The sequence below is a fragment of the Pseudochaenichthys georgianus genome, chromosome 11 (genome assembly GCF_902827115.2).
Source record: "Pseudochaenichthys georgianus chromosome 11, fPseGeo1.2, whole genome shotgun sequence".
Classification (NCBI taxonomy): Eukaryota; Metazoa; Chordata; class Actinopteri; order Perciformes; family Channichthyidae; genus Pseudochaenichthys; species Pseudochaenichthys georgianus.
The window spans coordinates 21,022,020-21,043,227 of record NC_047513.1 but is presented as its reverse complement, the minus strand read 5'-3'; the positions used below and the strand labels follow the sequence as shown (position 1 = coordinate 21,043,227).

The window sequence follows — 21,208 nt, the reverse complement described above, 5'->3', positions numbered from 1 at the left end:
CTATGGATTAACCGATTCAGCCGCGTTTTTTCTCGTAAAAGCTCCGTAAAGGTACGTGTTGTGATGTCTGTTTGCTTCCCCTGTCGCGAGATCGGATCGCAGATACTATACTTAAATAATCTGTGGAATCTCAGCTTTAATCGGATATATTGTATGTGCAGTTTCGATGAGTAATAAGGGTATCTTTATTTTGAATTCTGTGCCAAAGTGCGTTAGCATTTAAAAAAAAAAAAAGAATAATACGGCATGTCCCTGCAGTGTGAATATCGCGCATGCGCATATCGCGGTTATCGCCATGACACGGTATATCGTTCAGCCCTAGTGTGTGTGTGTGTGTGTGTGTGTGTGTGTGTGTTACCTGCACCAGCTGCTCTGTGTGTTGATGGAGCTCCTCCAGTATAGGCAGCGTCTGTTCAGGAAGGCAGTGTTCGAGAATGCGCTGGATGACTCGGCAGCCATAAGGGTGAGTGGAGAGAGCAAAGACCTGAGAGACACACATAATTACACGTGTTTACTTATTCAACGCATACACTAAGTGTTCCTGGAGCTCAGTGAGTTGAACAAGGCATTCATTTGCCTCAGTTCAAACTGTTTTCATAAAAATAAAAAAAATCACAGTCTCTGGGATTACAGCACCAAATGATCAGAGACATACTTTCACACATCCTGCCCACCCCTGCTGCGAAGGTGAAGATACATTCCTGACATGCTTTCAGCTACACAAACAAACGTGAGCCATCGTGTAGAAAACATGCAGCAACAACACATGCAAATGTGTTCGCGTCAAAACACTCGCACATCAGTGACATTTACAATCGCAGCAATAAGAGTGAAACCGAAACCTCTCGCTGTTATCAAACATAAGAACGCAATACTTCTTTCAACACTTTATGAATCTGTGTGTAGGTGTGTGTTATTAAATATTTATATAGCCTACGACTAGATGTATGTCTGGTAAGGTATATTCATCTACATCTGCTACTGTGGCCCTCTTTGCGTAAGCCTGCCTTAATAACGCAGCACCTTACGACCTCTCATACACCGTGCTTTGTTGTTTCACATGTACTCACTGCTGTATTGCCATTATAGTCTATATCTCTACTTTTTCAATAATACCCAAAAATCTGATCACAGAAACCAGTTTATGCTAATGTCACATTTAGCTGGCGGATACAAGATGGCGATCGCCGGCGGGCTGAGGATTCTGTTGCCATGGTAACGTAACCTGTCCCTGGAAAAGACTGAGCAAAGTGTGTCTTTGTAGTTTGGCGGTGACAATATGCTCCTGCCTGAAGGTGTGTGTGTGTGTGTGTGTGTGTGTGTGTGTGTGTGTGTGTGTGTATGTGTATGTGTATGTGTATGTGTGTGTGTGTGTGTGTGTGTGTGTGTGTGTGTGTGTGTGTGTGTGTGTGTGTGTGTGTGTGTGTGTGTCAGCCAGCCAAGGACAAGCAGGCTGCTGTGATTGAAAGTGGAAATGTTTGTGCGCTCGCAGAGGGGACCCACCTGTCCCTTGAAGGCGTCGATGATGAAGTGCAGTGCGTGAGGCTGGACACACTCGATACACTTCTGCACCACGTGGTTACCGTTCTGGTCCTTCACACACTTCAGCACATGGCCGTCCAGCTCGCGCACCATCTCACTCTGCAGGGAGGACGGAGAGGACGGAGAATGTGAAGAGGGACATGTCATTGTTTGTGGGAAATCAAATATTGCCTGAAAGCATTTTGCAAACTCGCCATTTTTCACACAGCCCAACCAATAACAGTGGGCTTTAACAGCTGCCCTGGAGAAATCTATTGAGGTGCATTAAGGAGAGATGGATCCCTTTCTCTCTCTCTCAAACACACAACCTGTCCCCGAAACCACTGAATTTAAGCACAATTATTTCCTGTTGATATTCAGTGGCATTTATCTCAACACCTGCAGTGTCGCATTTGCATATAAACTGCAATATCATTAGCCTTATTCATTGTTGATGACAATGTTGAATGCCGACAAGGATCCTGCTGCTACAAGAGGCAGCTCTTACATAAAACCCATAATGTAAATGGGAAATTCCATTTTAGCGTGAAGAGCGCACCTATTGATGCAGTGCTCCGCTATATAAAAGAGAAATTAGTGATCCATTAGCAGTAGTATACCCTCATTCAAGGCTGAATGATGAGCACATGGATAGTAAAATACTTTACAATTGAGACACAAAGATATTTGGAATTTCTTCTACAAGTAAAAAGCCGGAATTACAGCAGGGCTATGTCAGGAAGGGTGAAATAAAGGTTGTTTTACTAATAAAATAAAAAGGCACCGTCACCTTGGCACATTGTTACTTTCACACAGAGCAAAGAGAACTAGTGTACTTACAATGACCTGCTGGTCGGAGGGGATGAACTCCAGAGCTTTCTGAATGACCCTGCAGCCGTACATCTGCAGAGCCAGAGACAGCACATGACCTCTGATCCGCTCTGCCAGAGCCAGCTTCTGGTCCAAGCTGCCAAACTGAAAAACACCAAACAAAAGCTTGTAAATCCTGTAATCCATTTGATAATACACCCCACAATTACATGTACATTACACCGGCTACAAAGCACCTAGAAATCAGGTGTAGTTCCAGAGATGTCCCAATTAATTCAAATCAAGCGCGTTGTACAAGTTAACTCAGGCTTTTCCCACTGCAAACTAAAACTCACTTGATGAAGCAGAACATTTGTAATCAACCTAAAAAACAACAAGGATAAATACATGGAATTAAAGCACATACCTCAAAGAACTTCTGGATGACATAATTTCCAAAGACGTCCACCATAAGCTGGTAGGCGGCCTGCAGGATCTCGCTGAAGACGAGCTGGCGCTCCGCTGAACTGGCTCGCTCCAATTTCAACTGGATAAACCTGTTAGAGACCGAGGATAAGCCTTATATTAACCTCATATTCCTTTGGTATGTTATTTATTTCCGTTAGCTTTAGCAATGTATAAAAGCCTCCTGAGAAAGTATGCTTTCTGAAACCCTATCAGTTTGTTGAGTGGATTCTCAAAGTTTGGATGAACTTGAAGACGGGGACAAATGAGAACATCAGACAATGACAGAGCTTTAAAGTGAAACAGATGTACAGGCGGGAAGAGATCTGCTCATATATCTTTAACCTGAGGGAACAGGCAGACACAAGGAGATGAAAGTCAGAGTGGAGGAAAGACAAGAACAAGCAGCCTGTGAGGTGAAGTGACGGATGCCAGGCAAAAAGCAGAGATAAAAAGTTCAGTGATGTTGACGAGACTGAGGAACGAAAACGTCTGGAATGTGCAGACTGGACGTCATGGTGTATTAATAGATCCTTTCAGTGGAAAAGTGCCCCTGCCCCCAAATTGCCCTCTGGATTATACGGTATAGATTGTAACATTTGAATGACATGTTTGTTCAGTTTTTAATTCTAATACTGAGAATATCAATCCTGAAGAGGCAATACGACAGACCAAACTGTGTATATGTCCATCCATCCATCCATCCATCTTCTCCCGCTTATCCGTGGTCGGGTCGCGGGGGTAGCAGTTCCAGCAGAGAGCCCCAAACTTTCTTTTCCCTGGCGACATCAACCAGCTCTGACTGGGGGATCCCAAGGCGCTCCCAGGCCAGCGAAGAGATATAATCCCTCCACCTGGTCCTAGGTCTACCCCTTGGTCTCTTCCCAGCTGGACGTGCCTGGAACACCTCCCTAGGGAGGCGCCCAGGTGGCATCCTAACTAGGTGCCCGAACCACCTCAACTGGCTTCTTTCGACGCGAAGGAGGAGCGGCTCAACTCCGAGTCCCTCCCTGATGACCGAACTTCTCACCTTATCTCTAAGGGAGACACCAGCCACCCGGCGGAGGAAACCCATCTCGGCCGCTTGTATCCGCGATCTCGTTCTTTCGGTCATGACCCATCCTTCATGACCATAGGTGAGGGTAGGAACGAAAATGGCCCGGTAGACAGAGAGCTTTGCCTTCTGACTCAGCTCCCTTTTCGTCACAACGGTGCGGTAAAGCGACTGCAGTACCGCTCCCGCTGCTCCGATTCTCCGGCCCATCTCACGCTCCATTGATCCCTCACTCGAGAACAAGACCCCGAGATACTTGAACTCCTTCACTTGGGGTAAGGACTCATTCCCTACTTGGAGTGGACAGTCCATCGGTTTCCTGCTGAGAACCATGGCCTCAGATTTGGAGGTGCTGATCCTCATCCCAGCCGCTTCACACTCGGTTGCGAACCGATCCAGTGAGTGCTGAAGGTCGCAGACCGATGAAGCCATCAGAACCACATCATCTGCAAAAAGCAGTGGTGCAATCCTTAGTCCACCGAACTGCAGACCCCCGTCCCTCACGACTACGCCTCGAAATCCGATCCATGTATATTACAAACAGGATTGGTGACAAAGCGCAGCCCTGGCGGAGGCCAACCCTCACCGGAAATGGGTCCGACTTACTGCCGAGGACCCGGACACAGCTCTCGCTTTGGGAGTACAGAGATTGGATGGCCCTGAGTAGAGACCCCCTCACCCCATACTCCCGCAGCACCTCCCACAGTAACTCCCTGGGAACCCGGTCATACGCCTTCTCCAAGTCTACAAAACACATGTAGACCGGATAAGCGTACTCCCAGGCCCCCTCCAGGATCCTTGCGAGAGTAAAAAGCTGATCCGTCTTTCCACGACCAGGACGGAATCCGCATTGTTCCTCCTCAATCTGAGGTTCGACAATCGGCCTGACCCTCCTTTCGAGTACCTTGGAGTAAACTTTCCCGGGGAGGCTGAGTAGTGTGATGCCTCTGTAATTGGCACACACCCTCTGATCCCCCTTTTTGAAAAGGGGAACCACCACCCCGGTCTGCCACTCCTTCGGTACCGTTTCCGACTTCCACGCAACGTTGATGAGACGTGTCAACCATGACAGTCCCTCAACACCCAGAGCCTTCAGCATTTCCGGGCGGATCTCATCCACCCCCGGGGCTTTGCCACTGTGGAGTTGTGTATATGTATACCAGTATATATCGAGCATGAACCTGGAAAATATACAGTATGGTCGTATATAAAGTCTGAGGGCTGTAACGTGGAAACATTAACAAATCCAGCCAGCTCACAGTCACAGAGCATAACAAGCATGAACTTTGATCCAGTTCTCAACTTTGAACTTCACAAATTGTTGAAGAAATGTGGTGAATCTTTGTTGCCAACTCAAACAGTATTTTAGTGTCTGGTCAATATTTTGACAATGAAAGATATTTAAAGGGGTCCTTCGCCAGTGACACATGACTTAAACGTGATTTGGATCGCTCAGCATTTAAAAAAACATTCATGATGTCTCCTGTGACTGTCAGAGAAAAACAACTTCATGTTTGAGAGGACAATTTTAACAGCTTGCTTTGAAAATAAAACACATGCTCTTCTCTGCGTGAAAGCTTGAAGAAGAAAACTTTTGAGGATCTAATAAAAAGCACTTGAGTAGCATTATTGCAATGATAGGAGAATTTATCTTGCACATTCTGACACAGATTGCACTTAAGATCTTCTTAGAGTGTGTGTGACACGCACTGAACCTGCAAGATCACCGTTATTCCACGGTGAATAGGAGCCTTTAGTCATATTATTTAATTGGCATGTAGATTTACATCCAAGATGAAAGACTAGGTGGTCTAATTGGGATATACTTGCTTTTTCTCTACTTTGTATTTCCAGTGAACTCTATGCCTGTGTACCTGCTGCCGTGCTGGTCCTGGCTGAATTCCATGATATGGCCAGCGATGTCTCTGAGCTGCAGGTTGGGGTAGCGGTTGTTCCTGAAGTCCTCCAGCAGGCGGCTGCGGCCTGACGGCATCACGTCTGACATGCCGTAGCGTAGCCGTGACGACGGGAACAGCTGGCTGCTGGGTGAGAAGAGGGAGGAGCCTGAGCTGGCGGCGCTGCGGTACTTGGCCTCTGCCCCTGGAGCTGCAGAGATGAAACGCCCGCTGCCATTAGTCAGGCCTCCTGTGGAGCGGGAGAGAATAGGGAGGTGCATGTTAGAGCTAGAACTATATTATAGTGGCAAAAACATGCAATGCGTGGGAATTCTATTTACATGTATATACACTTTTTGCACTACTTTTTATTTTGTATTTTATTATATATGTTGCATTGTTGGAGGAGCTCAGGTCAGAAGAATTTCATTGCCATTTCTACACAGTAGCTTTGTGCATATGACAATAAAACCTTTGAATTGAATTGTATTTCAAATTAACTTTGTTCCATGGTTTGTCCATTTTTTAAAACTGAATTTTACAGAATTTGAAATGCTGCCGCAATGATTACATGCATGGCTTTACAGATATTCCTTTTTTTTTTTTTTTAAATTGATGACACCAGTACTAACATTTTAAAATCATGAAAATGACATTAAAGCTTTGCAGCACGGAAACATAGCATTGAAGGGAAGCACTGCCTAATGTTCTTTAATGTATTCAGCTGCATTAGATAATGTTGTATAATGAAATTGAGTCCAACACATGATAGTAAAAGTAAATGCGCGCAATAGGGGTGTAACGGTTCACAGAAGTCACGGTTCGGTTCGTACCTCGGTTTGGGGGTCACGGTTCGGTACAACAAGAAAAAGCAAAAAAAAGTCCCAAATGCATAATTCCAGGTTTGTTGTTATTTATTTTTGAACAGTAGTGCAAGTTTCAGTTTCAAAATAAGGAACTCTGACATTTTGAATAATTAACTGTATTAAACAGTTAAAAACAAACCACAAACAGTACCACACACTCAGATGGCCATATTATCTATAATGGCTGATGTCAAACTAAAAGGTTTCATCAAGCTGTAAAACTAAACAGAATGTCTTGAAAATATTACATCATAAATAATAAGAAAGTGTTTCCAGAGCGCAAAGTCGTTGAAAAATATTATGCCAAAAGCTTCCGTTATTTATTTTGGTTTCAGGGCTTTCCTGTCTCTTGGCTTCTAAAAAACAGCGGGGATCAGCTGTTGAACTGCTGTTGTCTTTTGCTGGGCTCCGGTGATTGGCAAATCTGGGTGTTCCCTTCTGATATGATTTAGCATGTTTGGCGTGTGTTACCATTAGCATACCGCACCGCTATCGAACAACGCCGACACACCGTCCTCTTCCGATCCACCACTCGCACACTTCATCGTTATTGTAGTCCACAGGGAACCCGAAATGTTCCCACACAGCTGATTTAAAAGAAGCAGGTGGGTTCAGCTCCTGTGTGTTATCTGAAATCGCCATACTAACTTTTCTTCTTCTTGTATTTAGTTCGTTTTGTTGTTGTTTCTTCTTGTTCTTCATTTGCCAATTAATTGGCTACGATACCTCCGCAGGGCATCAACAGTAATTTCCTTTTTATGCATGGTACTCAGATATGAATAATATGCTGTTTATCAAGACCGATTTAGAAAGTCCAGGTCCATGTGCTGAACCTCAATAAACTGATTCTGCCGTGGAGGCAACAGCATCTTTACACCCGTGTTAAACATCCTCACAACTAAGAGGTACATTAGATAAGTCCAATTAATACCCACAGTGGGTAAATTCTGGCACGTCAACATAAAGCTGGCTTTGTGTTCCATAAAGTCACAACAACAACAATGTAATTCAATCAATTCAGTCACTTGATCAAAGACACTTACCGAGGTTGAGGTTGGACGAGGAGCTGTGATTGGACAGGGAAGGTGGGGGTGTGAGTGAATGCGAAGGGCACTGGTTGGGGAGGGGCATGCCCACGGGGCCCGGGGAAGGACTGAAGCCCAAGGTGCCATTATAGAAACCTCCATGGCCAATCGGGGTGAGGCTGGAGGGGTTGCGTTTGTACAGCTCATTGTTGCCTGTCAGGGAGTCCCGCCTGGAACCGCTGCCACCACTCGAGTTGGCCACTAGAGGGAGACACATATCAGGGTTCATACACTTTTTCACCAATGATTTTCAATGACCTTTACCTAATTTTCCATGACCAAAATAATTACGCTTTCTCAGCGGTACCACTGAAAATGGTTTATTTGAACATGGAACAGGAAAATAAGGTCTGCATATGAAACATGTTGTGCCTATCTAAAACAAATCAAATAGTAGGCTTACTAGTTTCTACACACTAAAGCAACTCAAATCTCTCACCAGCAAAATGCCATTTTACGTTTCATTACTACACGATACAGTATTTATTATCGTTATAGTATTACTATTTCGGCGATTAGATAAAATATAAATTATATTTGATGCAACTTTAATTACATTTCCATGACTTTTCCAAAACGTTGGGAAAAATATTGTTATCCATAACTGTTCCAGGGCCTGGAAATAGCACTTTGAATTTCCATGACCTTTCCAGGTTTTTAATGACCGTAAGAACCCTGACATATACAAGTTAGATTATCAGAACTAACAGTGGAATGCTGATCTACTGTTCATTTTATTGGAACAGCTTTATTAAGTAAAAGCTTATTATTTAATCTAAAGCTATGAAACAAAACAAAAAAACATGTCGACCACTCTTATAGACTCCAGCAGAATACTGTTTAGTAAAGGTGATTCCTACCTGCAGTGCCGAAGCCTCCCAGCGTGGCCCCCAGTGAGGCCCCGAGTGAGGATGAGGCCTGCTGGCTGAAGCCCAACGATGCAGAACCTGGTCCGGGTTGGCCAGAGCCTTGTGAGAAAAGGGAGGAACTCTGGGAGGAGGAGCTGAGGGAAGAGGAGCCGTAGAAGGAGCTTCCACCCAGAGCGCCGCCCGGGCCGCCCTGCTGCTGAGCCTGCTGGGACTGCATGGCACGAAACGGACCGTTGGACCCGCCCAGACCCCCGTTGGCACCACCTGCAGAGGCTGCTGCTGCTGCAACTGGAGGGAGAGACAAAGGAATAAGTGATTCCATTCTGTACCAGCAGTGTGTGCTTTTTAACAACTTTGAGTAAAAAAGTCATACTAGATTAGTGTTTTATAAGTAGCACAAACAGCATGGCAGTCAGGTTCTCCAGGGTTAAGATTACTTTAATGCTCACGCCTCACAGGCCACAAAATCAGACGGACCGACCGGAATTAAAATAACATTTCTCGTTTAGAATTTGAGTGCGTAGAGATAATAGTGCAATAACAACATCGTTATTTGAACGGGGAAGAGTATCATCTTGTAGATTTAACGTAAAGCTCCATTCCCCCTTTACTAAATTATTCTTAACAGCACTGACTCATGGGAACTCCTTGTAAAAACCTAAAGCTAAACTTGAAGGTATAGTCTCATAATCTCTAAATTGCATGTGCTGGATGAATGGGTCTTTCTGGACATGTTTTTAAAGACCACAATGTGCCATCTGTTGTTTTGTGTGCACAACATCCTGCTTTGACCTGCAGACCTTTACATACACGGCTGTCTTACCTGCTTGTGCTGCGGAAGGAGATATGATGACGGAGCCGGGGGCCATGAGGCGGACCGGGCCGTTCCTCCCTCCAGTGTTAACCACCAGGGCCCCTGTCTGATCATAGTAGGCTGCAGGGGCAAGGACTGGGTAGCCTGAGAGAGAGAGACCAAAACAGGAATATTTCAAATGTAGCTTTACTGATTTGAGCTTGTCCTTGTTACATGTAGCATTATGAGTGTTACAAATATGAGTGTTTGTGACTAAACAGTTGTACAAGTAAGCTATCTGAAAATGTTGCTGCAATACCAATGCAATGGCCGTTTTTCCAGAGTTTCTTTCTTACCTGGGACTCCCGCTGCTAACCCCTGCCCAAAGGCGAGGGCTGAGTTGACTGCTGCTGCTGCAACCAGCTGGTCATTCTGCTGATTCTGTTGACCTTGGCTGGGGGTCAAAGGCCGCTGGTTGCCCCCACCACGCATTACCTTTATAAAAGAAAGAATAACAAAAAAGCATATTAATTGTCATCACAAATATGCAAATTAATATAAAACCAGTGCTCCAAAATCTGTTTCAAAGCAGAGAACCTGTGGTGTGCAGTAGACATACGTTTCCATCATGGTCACATTCAACTCTAGTTAATGTCTTAAACAGTGTGCTCACACAGAGAGATCAATGAGCGAGAAAAGGAGACGATCCTTTTTATTAGCATATGAGCAAAGCAGGAGTAAATAAGCAGTTGTATGAAATATTTCCGGCTGAGTAGTTTATAATCCAAAAACAGGCTGCAACGAGTTCTCAGCTTTTAGATCCGAGCAGAAGTAAGACTCAGTGCACATTTCATTTGGCACATCAGGAGGCAGATACATCTTGAGCCACTGGCAATCAGCATGCCAGTTTTTTGGGGAGCAGCCGACTGACCTGCTGTTGGTTCTGCTGGTTCTGGTTTGCCACCTGCTGATTGGCCGAGTTGTTGGCTGCTGCAGCCTGCTGCTGGAAAAGGCTGGCAGGATAGACCCCCCAGGGAGTCACACCATAGTACTGAGGAGGCATCACTGCCGGACCTAGTCGCAAATAAATATGTATAATACAGTAAGGATAGGACAACTGTGTTTATGTATGCAATAACTGTGGCAAATAAATTCACAGGAGTGTTGGTAAATCTTTTCAATAGAATCTTAATGGCCTCGGGGTCCATTTCAAAACATACCAAGTGTAGCTGCTGCTGCCAGTCCGGCTGCGTAGGGGTCTGTTCCTGGAGGGGCCGCACTGATGATGTAAGGGTTGGGCACAAACGCTGGGGCCAGACCTGAGAACACATGGAGGGGAAAGGAGAACCAGGCGCCCAAGGTTTTACATAACTCATGGAAGAAATTAACAGAGGTTCCTACAAAGAAAGCTTCAAAACACAAGATGACCACTTCAGGGCTTAAGCCATCAACACTGTCATTAAGATTCTAGATACTAATCAAAATGAGGTTCTCCAGATTCTTTAAATTATTACATGATGCTACAAATTCTAAAAGATCTTTTAGGCATGGTAACAATGGCTTGCAATGTAAGAAATATCTACCCAGCATTAATGGCCCTGTTGGGTCACTGCTAGAAACCTAAAAACTTTAAGGATATCAGGATTGATGATGAATGACTAATTTCAAAGATACGCATGGGGTAATCTCTTGCATGACGAGATTTAAAGTGTTGATTAAGCGAGATTCTTTGAGGAGATATTCCCTTGTTGCTTATTTGTTGATTTAGTCAACAAAAAAGTGCTTAGGTGGAGGACATCCATAGGGGTATGTAGTTAACCATTAGACCAGTGCTGTAAAAAAAAACGTTTAACTTATGTCAGTTCCTAAGCTGCTGACAGTGAACACACACACGCACACTCTTACCAATGTGAGACTGCTGAGCGGCTGCCAAGGCGTACTGCTGCTGCTGGGCTGCTGTTAACTGCTGCACTGCGAGGGCGTTGTTTCTCTGAAACAGCTGCTAACACACAACAACAGGTGAACCCCATTTTAGTCTCATGCAGAGTTAATGAGAAATATCTTTATACCAAGGTTATAAAAGTTGAGAATTTTACATTCGTTTAACTTAATTTGGACTTTTCTAAATTTGTTTCACAAGTACATTATTGCAGTTTGTTTAGTTTTCTAGAAAAGTTTAGTTTTTAAACAACTATGGAGAAATGGCTATACTTTTAAATCTTTTAATTAAACCTGCACACTCTTTAACTAACACACTTGTCACCTGAAATGTTGACCTGCAAGCTCCACTGAGTTGATTAACCATGTTATACTCTACTCTCTGCGTGTTACTCTCACCTGCTGCTGGCTGGCGTAGTCAAATAAGCCCACGGTGGGTTGGGAGTCCATGGGCATCTGGGAGTTGTAGTCAAACTGAAGCGGCTCCATCACTGACTCCATTTGGTCCATGCTGACGCCCCCTTGTTCCACGCCAGAGAAGTCCTCCTGGGGCTTGGGGCCTCCTCCACCTCCCATCTGGGTCATGCCATCGGCCCCTACACCCCCGGGGCCTCCGAGATGGTCTCCCTCAGGACCAGGGACCGGCATGTTGCCTTGGGGACGACTGCGGGGGTGGGATAAGGGGAGTTAAGTTACATGTAAAAGGCTATTTGTAGGAGAAGAGCTATTTCAGGTTGTGTGTGTGTGCCTGGGTGACGCTGAGTCGTACCAAAACTCTTTGACGTTGACGTCCAGGCCGTTCTGCACGGGCATCCCGTTGGGGTTGATGACGTCGTTGATGACATCAACTTCAACTTCTGTCAGCTCTTTCAGTTTCTCTGCTTCAAATGTTGCTTTTGGCTTCTCCCTTTTCTCCTCTTCCACCTCTCCATCCCTCTGCCCCTGTGTGATGGAGAGAGACAAGAAGTAAAAGTGATTCAAACTGAATTATAGAGGTGCAAATTATCTGGCAGCGGCAGATGACAAACACACAAAAGGTAAGGAGTGGGAAGGACAGAGCTACATGGACGTGGGGAAAGATCTGTTCTTATTTTAAATCTGACAGAGGGCAAAGTAAAAAGAAAATGACAGAAGGGTCTGACCAGTTGTAATGCTGAAGTCTAAATTGTTAAGATTAGATAAATAGTGACCTGGAAGAGAAAGAAAATAGATTATAGGAGATGATAATGTTTATTAGAGAACACACTCGAAGACTTACATAGGGTCCTTTTCGGAGACAGGAGTCCAGTTTGTCAGCGGGTGAGGAGGAGAGAACGTACTCCACCATGCTGACTCCCAGCCCCCCACTCTCAGAGCGCGGGGACATCACCGAGCCCACCCCGACTTCACCGCCGCCATGGAAACCTTGCCCTGGATGACGGGACACCATGATTGGTTGAGACACGGAGTGATCTAACATGAGGATTGGGGATTGTTAAATAAAATTGATGCATGGGGGAAAGCAACTTCATAGACTTATAAACCACGAAAGTGATGGCTTCCAACACATAGGCATTATTAACAAGATCATCTGCAGGCAGCAATAATTGGTTGATCGGCATCTCAAATATGGAGATGTACTTATTTTCCCAGTTTTAGTCCTTAATAAACTTTATGTTTGTGTTATTTGGACTGAAAAAATAAGACAGACAAGATTGCGTAATTAAGATAATCATTCGTCACCTTTTTCTGTTCTGTCAAATAATTTGTAAAATAATCTGCAATAACAAAAAAATATTTAAAATGAATGAACATTACATCCCTAAATATATTTAAAGGTGTTCTTTTTCATTTAAATTACAAATATGTTTTAAAGTTATCACAGCACCATTTTCCACTTTAACTGTAGTAAATATTACCCACCCAACAAGTCACTATATTTGCTGAGAAAGTCTATATTTTCTCACATCAGATTTTTCTTTAGATTGTGACATCAGTAACCCAACAGCTCTGTGTACAAGCACTGCATATGTGTAGCTATAACTTGTGATGTAAGTTTATTTTACTGGATGTCTTTAATTAGATTTTAATAGTCAGTGTTATTAAAATCCCATTGATCAGTTCTAGTGTCCCGGGGTCTTGAATTTTTTTAAACTGTTACAATTTTCAGTCCATTTTTGTAATTGCTTTTCTTGCCCTCAGCTGCATTAGGTGCATCCAAGTTGTTTAATTAAGGCTTCCTACATTTGTTTATGTTATGTAATATTTTTGTAGTAGTCTGTTATGCTGTATTTCTATGTGGCTCTTCAAAAGCTGTCCAAAACAATAAATATGAACAAGACTAGTATTCTTAAACGTTGGGAAGCCAGTCGGTTTCTGAATTTCAGGGATATCTTTTTAGTGCTCATCCAGAAATAACGGTTAACTTTATAAGAAATATCAAATCATCTGAAGAAAATCAGAATATGAAATTCTTTAATAATCCCAGGGAGAAATTGGTTTTCCTGACAGTTACTCCATTACAAAATGAATAAAATAAAATATAAATACAATATATTATATAATATAAGTAATAAGAATGTGCAATACAAGATAACATAAGACATATAAACATAATAATTAAAGTAATATTTCAAATAAAAAACAAACAGTCAAGTGCCAGTGCCTGAGTTTAACAGTCTGATTGCCACATTAGTGTGATTCAACTTTGACATCCGCTTGTGAATCTGACAGGAATCCAAATATATGTTTTCTAAAACAAGATGGGGGTTGTTCTGGTGGTTTCTTGATGCGTTTATCACAGCCACAGTATCAAATAAGCCAGACTGTTGGATACCTGAGGCCCCCCATGCACTGTCCCTCCACTGGTCCAGAAAGATCCCTTTTGGTCCATCCTTCCCAGAGTCATCTGTCTCCCAGAACTTCTTACCAGGGAGCAGCTGCTACAGACGCAGGAAAAGAGGCAGGAAGTAAAGACAAGGTCAAAATGGATGCACAGATACTTTTAACACACATAGCAGAATGTCACAAGTGTATACACAAGTGGATCGTTTGTAAAACTGGACATCGGAGCAGAACAGTTGTGTGGTGCTTTAATTTTGGTGTTAAACTGCCAGTCCTGCATTGAATATCTGTCTGAGGTACCTTGACCCCTGACTGCACCCCAAACAAAAAAGCACTGGATGAGAAAAGAGGAAGCAAAACAAAACACTACCACAATTGAAGCCTGTGTCTAAGAGAAACCATGTAACAATCTCTCTCTGCAGTTTCTATTAGTCGGTTACAGTCTGCTACATTCATGTTTTAAAAATATCCATGTTCCTGTAACGTGATCGGGGACTTCTAGCAATCGTGTTTGAATGGGGAGTTGATGTGATATGTTTGTGAACAGAATTGTCATTTCTTGGATCTTTTCGTAAAAGGTTAATACATCTCATTACAGATGCATTAGAGACCATAGCAGCCAAACAATATCTGCCCATGAGATACAAACAAACGTACTATGTTTCACAAGCCAAAAATGATTTAGGGCACTGTTCTAACATTAACAGAACTAGGGTTTAGACTGAGTTTAAATGCCAACAGTACAACCGGCTTAAATACAATAACAAAAACATTAGGGATGCTCCGATCGCCAATTTCGGGGCCCATCGCCGAAATCAGTATCGGCGGATACCGATCGCCGATCCGATCGAGTGGGCGGGGCCTAAATGGAAGATTTAAACATCACTTTAAATCTTCCATTTAAAGTGATGTTTAAACTTAGTTAATGGGGCTCATTCACTGGAGCTTCCACAAACAACAATCAACTTAATTATTACATTCAAATGTACATTATTCAAGTTTACATTCACTTTGGATAATAACACGGGAGAAATTAGCGAAAGGGCTCTCTTTTCCTCTCTCCCTCTCCTGACAGCATCTCATGCAGCTCACTGATCCAGTAATGAGTGACCCGACAGTGAAGAATAAATATATTTATAACTAGTTTAGCTTGTTCCAGATGTAGATAAAATAGCTAAGTGTGTTAGGTCTAACTCTTGTGTGTTTCGCTCCGCTCACCGGTCCGGCGGGCGGAGCTGCAGGATTTCTGCTTCACACACGTTGCATACCGCTATTTTACTGTCTTTTTCGGACACCTTAAAATAATGCCAGACCGGTGAAGCCATTTTGGCGAGCTTGTTTTGCCGCACACAGAGAAAAGTGTCACGTATTTTACGTCATGCGATCGGCTCTCGCGATCGGCATGTTTAGAGAGCACCGATCGATCGGTAGAGAGTGAGTATCGGCCGATCTCGATCGGTGACCGATCGATCGGAGCATCCCTAAAAAACATGTCTCTTCAGTCTCTTCCAGAGCTTTTCATTTGGGAACAACAATGCCAACACAACTCAATCCCACTCCTTTTGGCTCACAGGGCTTCCACGGAACGACTGATTCATTTATTGTTCCTTGGCTTTCCTGTTTTTCAAGTTTGACTCTGAACGATCCATCCTGCGTTTCTTCAGCCAGGATCCCTAAACTCAGATCAGCCATATTCACATTATGGGTTGACGTACTGCATCCAATGCTCCTAAAATTCAGTAGGTGATCTAAAGTTTAAATATCAAATAACATTGCTGACACGCCAGAGCCCAAATGCTTATCAGACGAGATACAAAGGCCATGCGTGTACGTAAGTCACCTTCTCTAGACCCAACACCACCCCGACCATCACCCCTGATGCCTCACCTCTCCCATGGCGAGTCCCTCCAGAGCCAGAGCCTGAAAGTCATGGTTCAGCTCGTCCATGGACCGCACCTGAATAAACACAAACCCAGCTTTATTTACAGAGGTTACATAGTGATTGACTACATAACATATTTGCAGATGATTACAGTAGGTAACACTACAGTTAAAAGTTTGTAAAGTAATAATTTATTTAAATGAATGATTTTTATTTATAGAAATTGTATGTCACAGAATTATGTTTTTGCATTCAGCCCATGGTAAATTGATAGAGTATTGTAATATTTATACATGGTTAGTTTTTCGCCTCGATTATCTGTGGCAACTTTCTCAGGAAAAAATGGCGAATTAAGTTAGCGCTACTGCAAACTGAATCTTTTCCTCCTGCAGGTTCTCATAAAAAGCATCATGTTTGTTGACTTTTATTATAAAGTAATCATAGTAAAAGCAATCTGTTTGTCAGCAAGCTTTAGACAGAACCCTGTAGCTTGCATAATAGTTTGCAGGGGAGCGGCTGGAAAACCTTAAAGCTCCAATCGATGTGACCAACTACTTGAACATTTGCCGACTCATGCTGTGTGCAGAATAAAATCAGATCACGTTTTGCTCAGAGAATGAGGGACAAAAGGTTAGTTATTGTCTGACCTCAAGAAAAGTTTGTTTAGCTTCTACAAGTATTCTGGCACCTGTAGTTTTAAACATCATTTGTTTTTACCACCAGTAAAAAGGGGTGTAACCGTAAAAAAAAGATTTAAACTTAAAAAGCTAAAAGATTTTAACTTTGTGCCTGTTCTTTTAAATAAATGGTCATTGATGCTTGCTTTTTTTACCTTACAACAGAAACTATGAAAGATTTAGTTTCCCTACACCCCTTACACATGACCATGTTAGCATCAACAGTGTAATGCACACGAAGGCAATGTTTACATAAGAATTACGTTTTGTGTAGAAAAGTTTCTGTCAACTTTTTACAAGCAGACAGAAGTACATATGACATGATAAAACAACAGAACCAGTGCTAAAATACTTTGCTCATACTTCACACACACCAACACACACCTGGCTGTCATGGATGTTGTCTCCAGTGGGCCAGCGATGTTTCCCGGGCTGTTCACCGTGCTGCCGCTGGAAGAAATAATCTACCATGGCATCATCCTGGGAACGTCCAGCACCCGCCACACCCTGGGAGACACACAGACACACACACAGGTGCACATTATCCTGAAATTACTGACAACAGTAACAAGCAGACAATTGTAGACATGCAGCCTGGACTGTCAGTATTTACCTTCATCATTTTTTATTATAAATATAAAACTTGAGCATGCCAACAGTCAAATACAAAAGAAAACGTAATCTTAATATAATGCAATAAAATCGCCAAATACATGTCAAATATAGAGTAGAAATATCATAAACCAAGGTTTCAAAGTAAGAAAAGGGCAAATTAATCAAATAACAACCCTACAACTATATTGAATCGTCTAATTTTGTTTTCAGGATGAGTACTCTAAAGTATCTCCAAAGGAATGTATCTGCTTGACATTTTTAAAACAAAGACTTTCACTCCAACAAGGAAATAATTTTACATTCATAATTATTATCAAAACAGCTCCATTGGTTGAGGCATTTAGGCCAAATACTTTCTTCTGTTTTTTTTTTTATAATTTTTTTTATTTTTATGTCTTGTATGTTTCTTTGTAAAGTGACCTTGAGGTTATGAAAGGCGCTATATAAATTCAAGTTATTATTATTATTCTAAAAATCAAATGCGCCCGATAAGAGGCTGCATTTCCTTTTTACTGGCAAACGTAAGCTGACTTCCTCTCTTACTCATTTTGAGGGTAAACATAAAAGTTTTCCACAGAACAACACGTCGTCAGAGACTCAGTCATCTCGTTCTGCAGCTGGGCTCGGCCATTTGCTATACACGCAAAGCGTGCAGCAGAACAAGTTACCAAAAGCCTTTTAATCAGACTAAATTGCTACTTATCAGATGGACTGGACTGTTTTTTCCAGGATTAGTCATGAAACATTTTAACATTGTTATTAAGGAGACACTTTTATTGCTCTCACACATTACAGTTCACTTAAACCGAGACATGACATTGTTCACTACTGATTCATTTCAGAGGACAGTTCAGATCATCTTTATTAAATATTTAAAACAATTATTCAGTTAGCCTGCCTGACAAGCAGTAACTATGAAAGGCTAACAGCATTACTACATGACATTAAAACAAACCCTACATACATTTAACTAATTGGTGTTCCTCTTAACAAACTACAGCTATGAAAACAATTTATATTCATGTATCTATTAGTTATGACCATCATAAACACCAGAGCCCAAGGTTATGACTTCCACCATCTCAAGCATGTTACATGTAATGTTGCCCAAATTCAGTTGAACAATATGTACACAGGTCCCGTCTGAATAACAGCCTCCTCCAGCTCTACCTTATGATACGCAGTAGCCATACTGTTGATGCTATGAGTTGCTATTGTTGTGATCTGCAGAAAATGACAAGTATAGGTGCTAATAGTTAATGAACAAAGTTGATAACGAGACATTTAACCCTTCACAGACTATTACTGTACATACAAATGTAACAATTATTAGCTGTTTAATTACATTTTGTGATGAAAAAGTGGATAAATGTAGTGATTGTGAGCTGGCTTGCAGGAGAGGGACAATAAGCAATGGTCCATTTTGGAGCCTTGAAGGCTTTAGTACTAGACAGTTGTCTGTCCATCAATGAACGAGATATGTCAAGGTGGTGGGCTTTACCTGCTGGCTGGGGGGCGGAGCCTGGGGGGTCTGCCCAATTGGAGGGGCATGTCCTCCGCTGCTCAGCACTACGGGCATGCTGGGAGATGTAGTTCTATGGTGGGGGCTGAATGAATCCTGCCAGAGCACTGCTTTCCTCTTCAACACACACACACTGCTCATTCCACCACAGCCTGTCCAGAGAGAAAACACTGGGTCAATGCATTGGACAACCTTTAAGATAAGATAAGATAAAATAACACGCTTTCATTTAAATAAATGTCTGACAAGTCATTCTCCATAACCAAATAAGGTGTTGGTGATTGAGCCAATGCCACCCTGACGAACATAATTGTAATATGGTGTATTTACAGTATTATGAACGCCCTGTCTGTGGCGAAATTCCTGGAAAAAATTGCAGCATTAAGTTACTGCTAATTCCATCTGGACATTTCATATTGCTGCAGCTTCATGTTACAAAACAAGACAATAGGCATTTTTGACAGCCGAGTTTGAAGTATTGCAGGAAGTACTGTAGCACGGTGACGTGTCGGACGAAGAGCTGCAGGTGACAGGTTGCAAACCTCCAACCTCTAAGCCACATAACCAACTACTTTTACTTTCCCTGTTTGAGGTCTCATGTGTTCAATAATATATTACATCAGAAAATTGATTATCATTTTGCGCAAGTTAAGATGTAACTTATAAACCGGTAAATGAGTCTAATTTTAAGCAAACAAATCTGTTGTAACATAAATCCAGTCAGAAGCAGGCAAGCAAGTCAGACTTATCTTAGTAACGATGTCACAATAACTTGGTCTCGTGCCATTTTATACTGTACTTGCAACAAACAATATGTGATCCATGTTTTACAACCCTACTGACAGAAGACAAAAACATGTAGCATAACAAATGGGTCATGTAATCCAAAAGTGGATTATGATCAAAGTGCAGAGTCAGTGTTGTTGTTACAGTCCCAACATCAGTCCTTCATGAATGAAAAAAGTAAGCAGTGTCATCTCATGTAAATAGATAAGGGCTGCACAATACCTAATTTCAGCATCACCGGACGCACAATGTAAACAAAAAAAACTTATTTTGCAAAGGATTTTTGCACAAAACAGGACAGGACAGTGCACCATATTGAGTAATATAAATTGTTGGACCCCAAAAGTGCTTTTGAAGAATACAGATATTTTTTTACCCTAGACCACATTATTTTTTTTAATTACTATTAGATCTGGCCCGCAGGTATATTGCACGCACACCTTCACTCAATCCTGAGGGTTTCCTCAGCTTAGAGCCTGACCCCAAACATTGATGAACTTGCACCCAAGATGAGATGCCAAGTATCTGCTTGAACTAGCATCACAGAGCAGTAGGGGTGTAACGGTACACGTACCCGTACCGAAATTATTCGGTACGGGCACTTCGGTTCACGTGTGTACCGAAGTGTACCGAACGCATATAACGTTAAACGTAAAAAAATGAGAACGTGAACAACTTCTTGGAAGCATTCTCAGGTGCTGCGTCGCAGCATTCAGAGTAATTTGCTCCCATTGTGATCAACGCGTCATAGAGCGAGCAAGTCATTTCATTGGACGAGCTGGTCAGAGGGATGCGTTCAAATGTTGTCAGTAATTTGAGGAACTGTCGAAATGGCGAACGTAGATAAAGTTGAGCTCGAAAATCCTCCAGCATCATTGAAGTGTCCGGTTTGGGAACATTTTGGTTTCGCAGTTACGTACAAGGATGACGGACAAAGACAGGTGGACCGAACCAAAGCTGTTTGTCGGCATTGTTCAACTAACATTGGTTACGTGGCTGGCAATACATCAAACTTGCACACTCATTTGAAAAGGCATCACCCGAACGTGAATATCACCGGTACCAAAAGACTGAAGTGCAAACCCAACTCCCACTAGCATGTAAGCCTCCACCACTCGCAAAAACTTCAGACCGAGCCAAAGCTATTACAAACGGAAAATATCCTTAGGTTGCCATGTTAGCAAAGCGCTACCTGGCTGTATCTGCTACCTCTGTCCCTAGCGAGAGGGTGTTCTCCACAGCAGGAGACATTGCTAGTGCCAGCAGATCTGCCCTTTCGGCAAGCAATGTGGACAAGTACATCTTTCTTTCAAACAACATGAAAATACAATGACAAGCAAGTCATTATGTCTAACTGGCTGCTTAGGTGCTAGTACAGTACAGTTCAAATACAGATTATTTCAGTTAATCGAAAAGCTGCACCTTAATGTTTATGTTATTATATTTATTTGAGTGAATATTCATAGTTTAATAATAATTAAAAACCCAAAACTAATAGTTTATGTTTTGTGAGTACTAGTACAGTAAAGTTCAAATACAGATTATTTCAGTTCATCGAAATGCTGCACCTTAATGTTTATTTTATTATATTTTGTATTTATTTGAGT

At 42.4% G+C, this 21,208-nt stretch overlaps 1 protein-coding gene across 5 annotated transcripts in view; it reads right to left on the bottom strand.

Annotated features, from left to right (window-relative positions):
- The window catches only part of pum1 (pumilio RNA-binding family member 1), a 31,894-nt gene that overhangs the window by 4,882 nt on the left and 5,804 nt on the right, over window positions 1–21,208 (bottom strand). The window contains exons 2-21 of one of the 5 annotated variants that reach the window (XM_034093908.1): window positions 18,795–18,967; window positions 18,464–18,517; window positions 17,063–17,185; window positions 16,007–16,075; window positions 14,112–14,217; window positions 12,555–12,748; window positions 12,066–12,238; window positions 11,696–11,960; window positions 11,264–11,360; window positions 10,579–10,677; window positions 10,290–10,432; window positions 9,715–9,853; window positions 9,389–9,523; window positions 8,557–8,853; window positions 7,655–7,897; window positions 5,725–5,995; window positions 2,759–2,888; window positions 2,362–2,496; window positions 1,504–1,641; window positions 359–484 (exon numbers count right to left, since the gene is read on the bottom strand). In XM_034093908.1, coding sequence (XP_033949799.1) covers window positions 359–484; window positions 1,504–1,641; window positions 2,362–2,496; window positions 2,759–2,888; window positions 5,725–5,995; window positions 7,655–7,897; window positions 8,557–8,853; window positions 9,389–9,523; window positions 9,715–9,853; window positions 10,290–10,432; window positions 10,579–10,677; window positions 11,264–11,360; window positions 11,696–11,960; window positions 12,066–12,238; window positions 12,555–12,748; window positions 14,112–14,217; window positions 16,007–16,075; window positions 17,063–17,185; window positions 18,464–18,517; window positions 18,795–18,967 — 3,110 coding nt within the window. The remainder of the gene's footprint in view (window positions 1–358; window positions 485–1,503; window positions 1,642–2,361; window positions 2,497–2,758; window positions 2,889–5,724; window positions 5,996–7,654; window positions 7,898–8,556; window positions 8,854–9,388; window positions 9,524–9,714; window positions 9,854–10,289; window positions 10,433–10,578; window positions 10,678–11,263; window positions 11,361–11,695; window positions 11,961–12,065; window positions 12,239–12,554; window positions 12,749–14,111; window positions 14,218–16,006; window positions 16,076–17,062; window positions 17,186–18,463; window positions 18,518–18,794; window positions 18,968–21,208) is intronic. The other 4 variants (XM_034093909.1, XM_034093911.1, XM_034093912.1 and 1 more) reach the window with 4 other exon arrangements.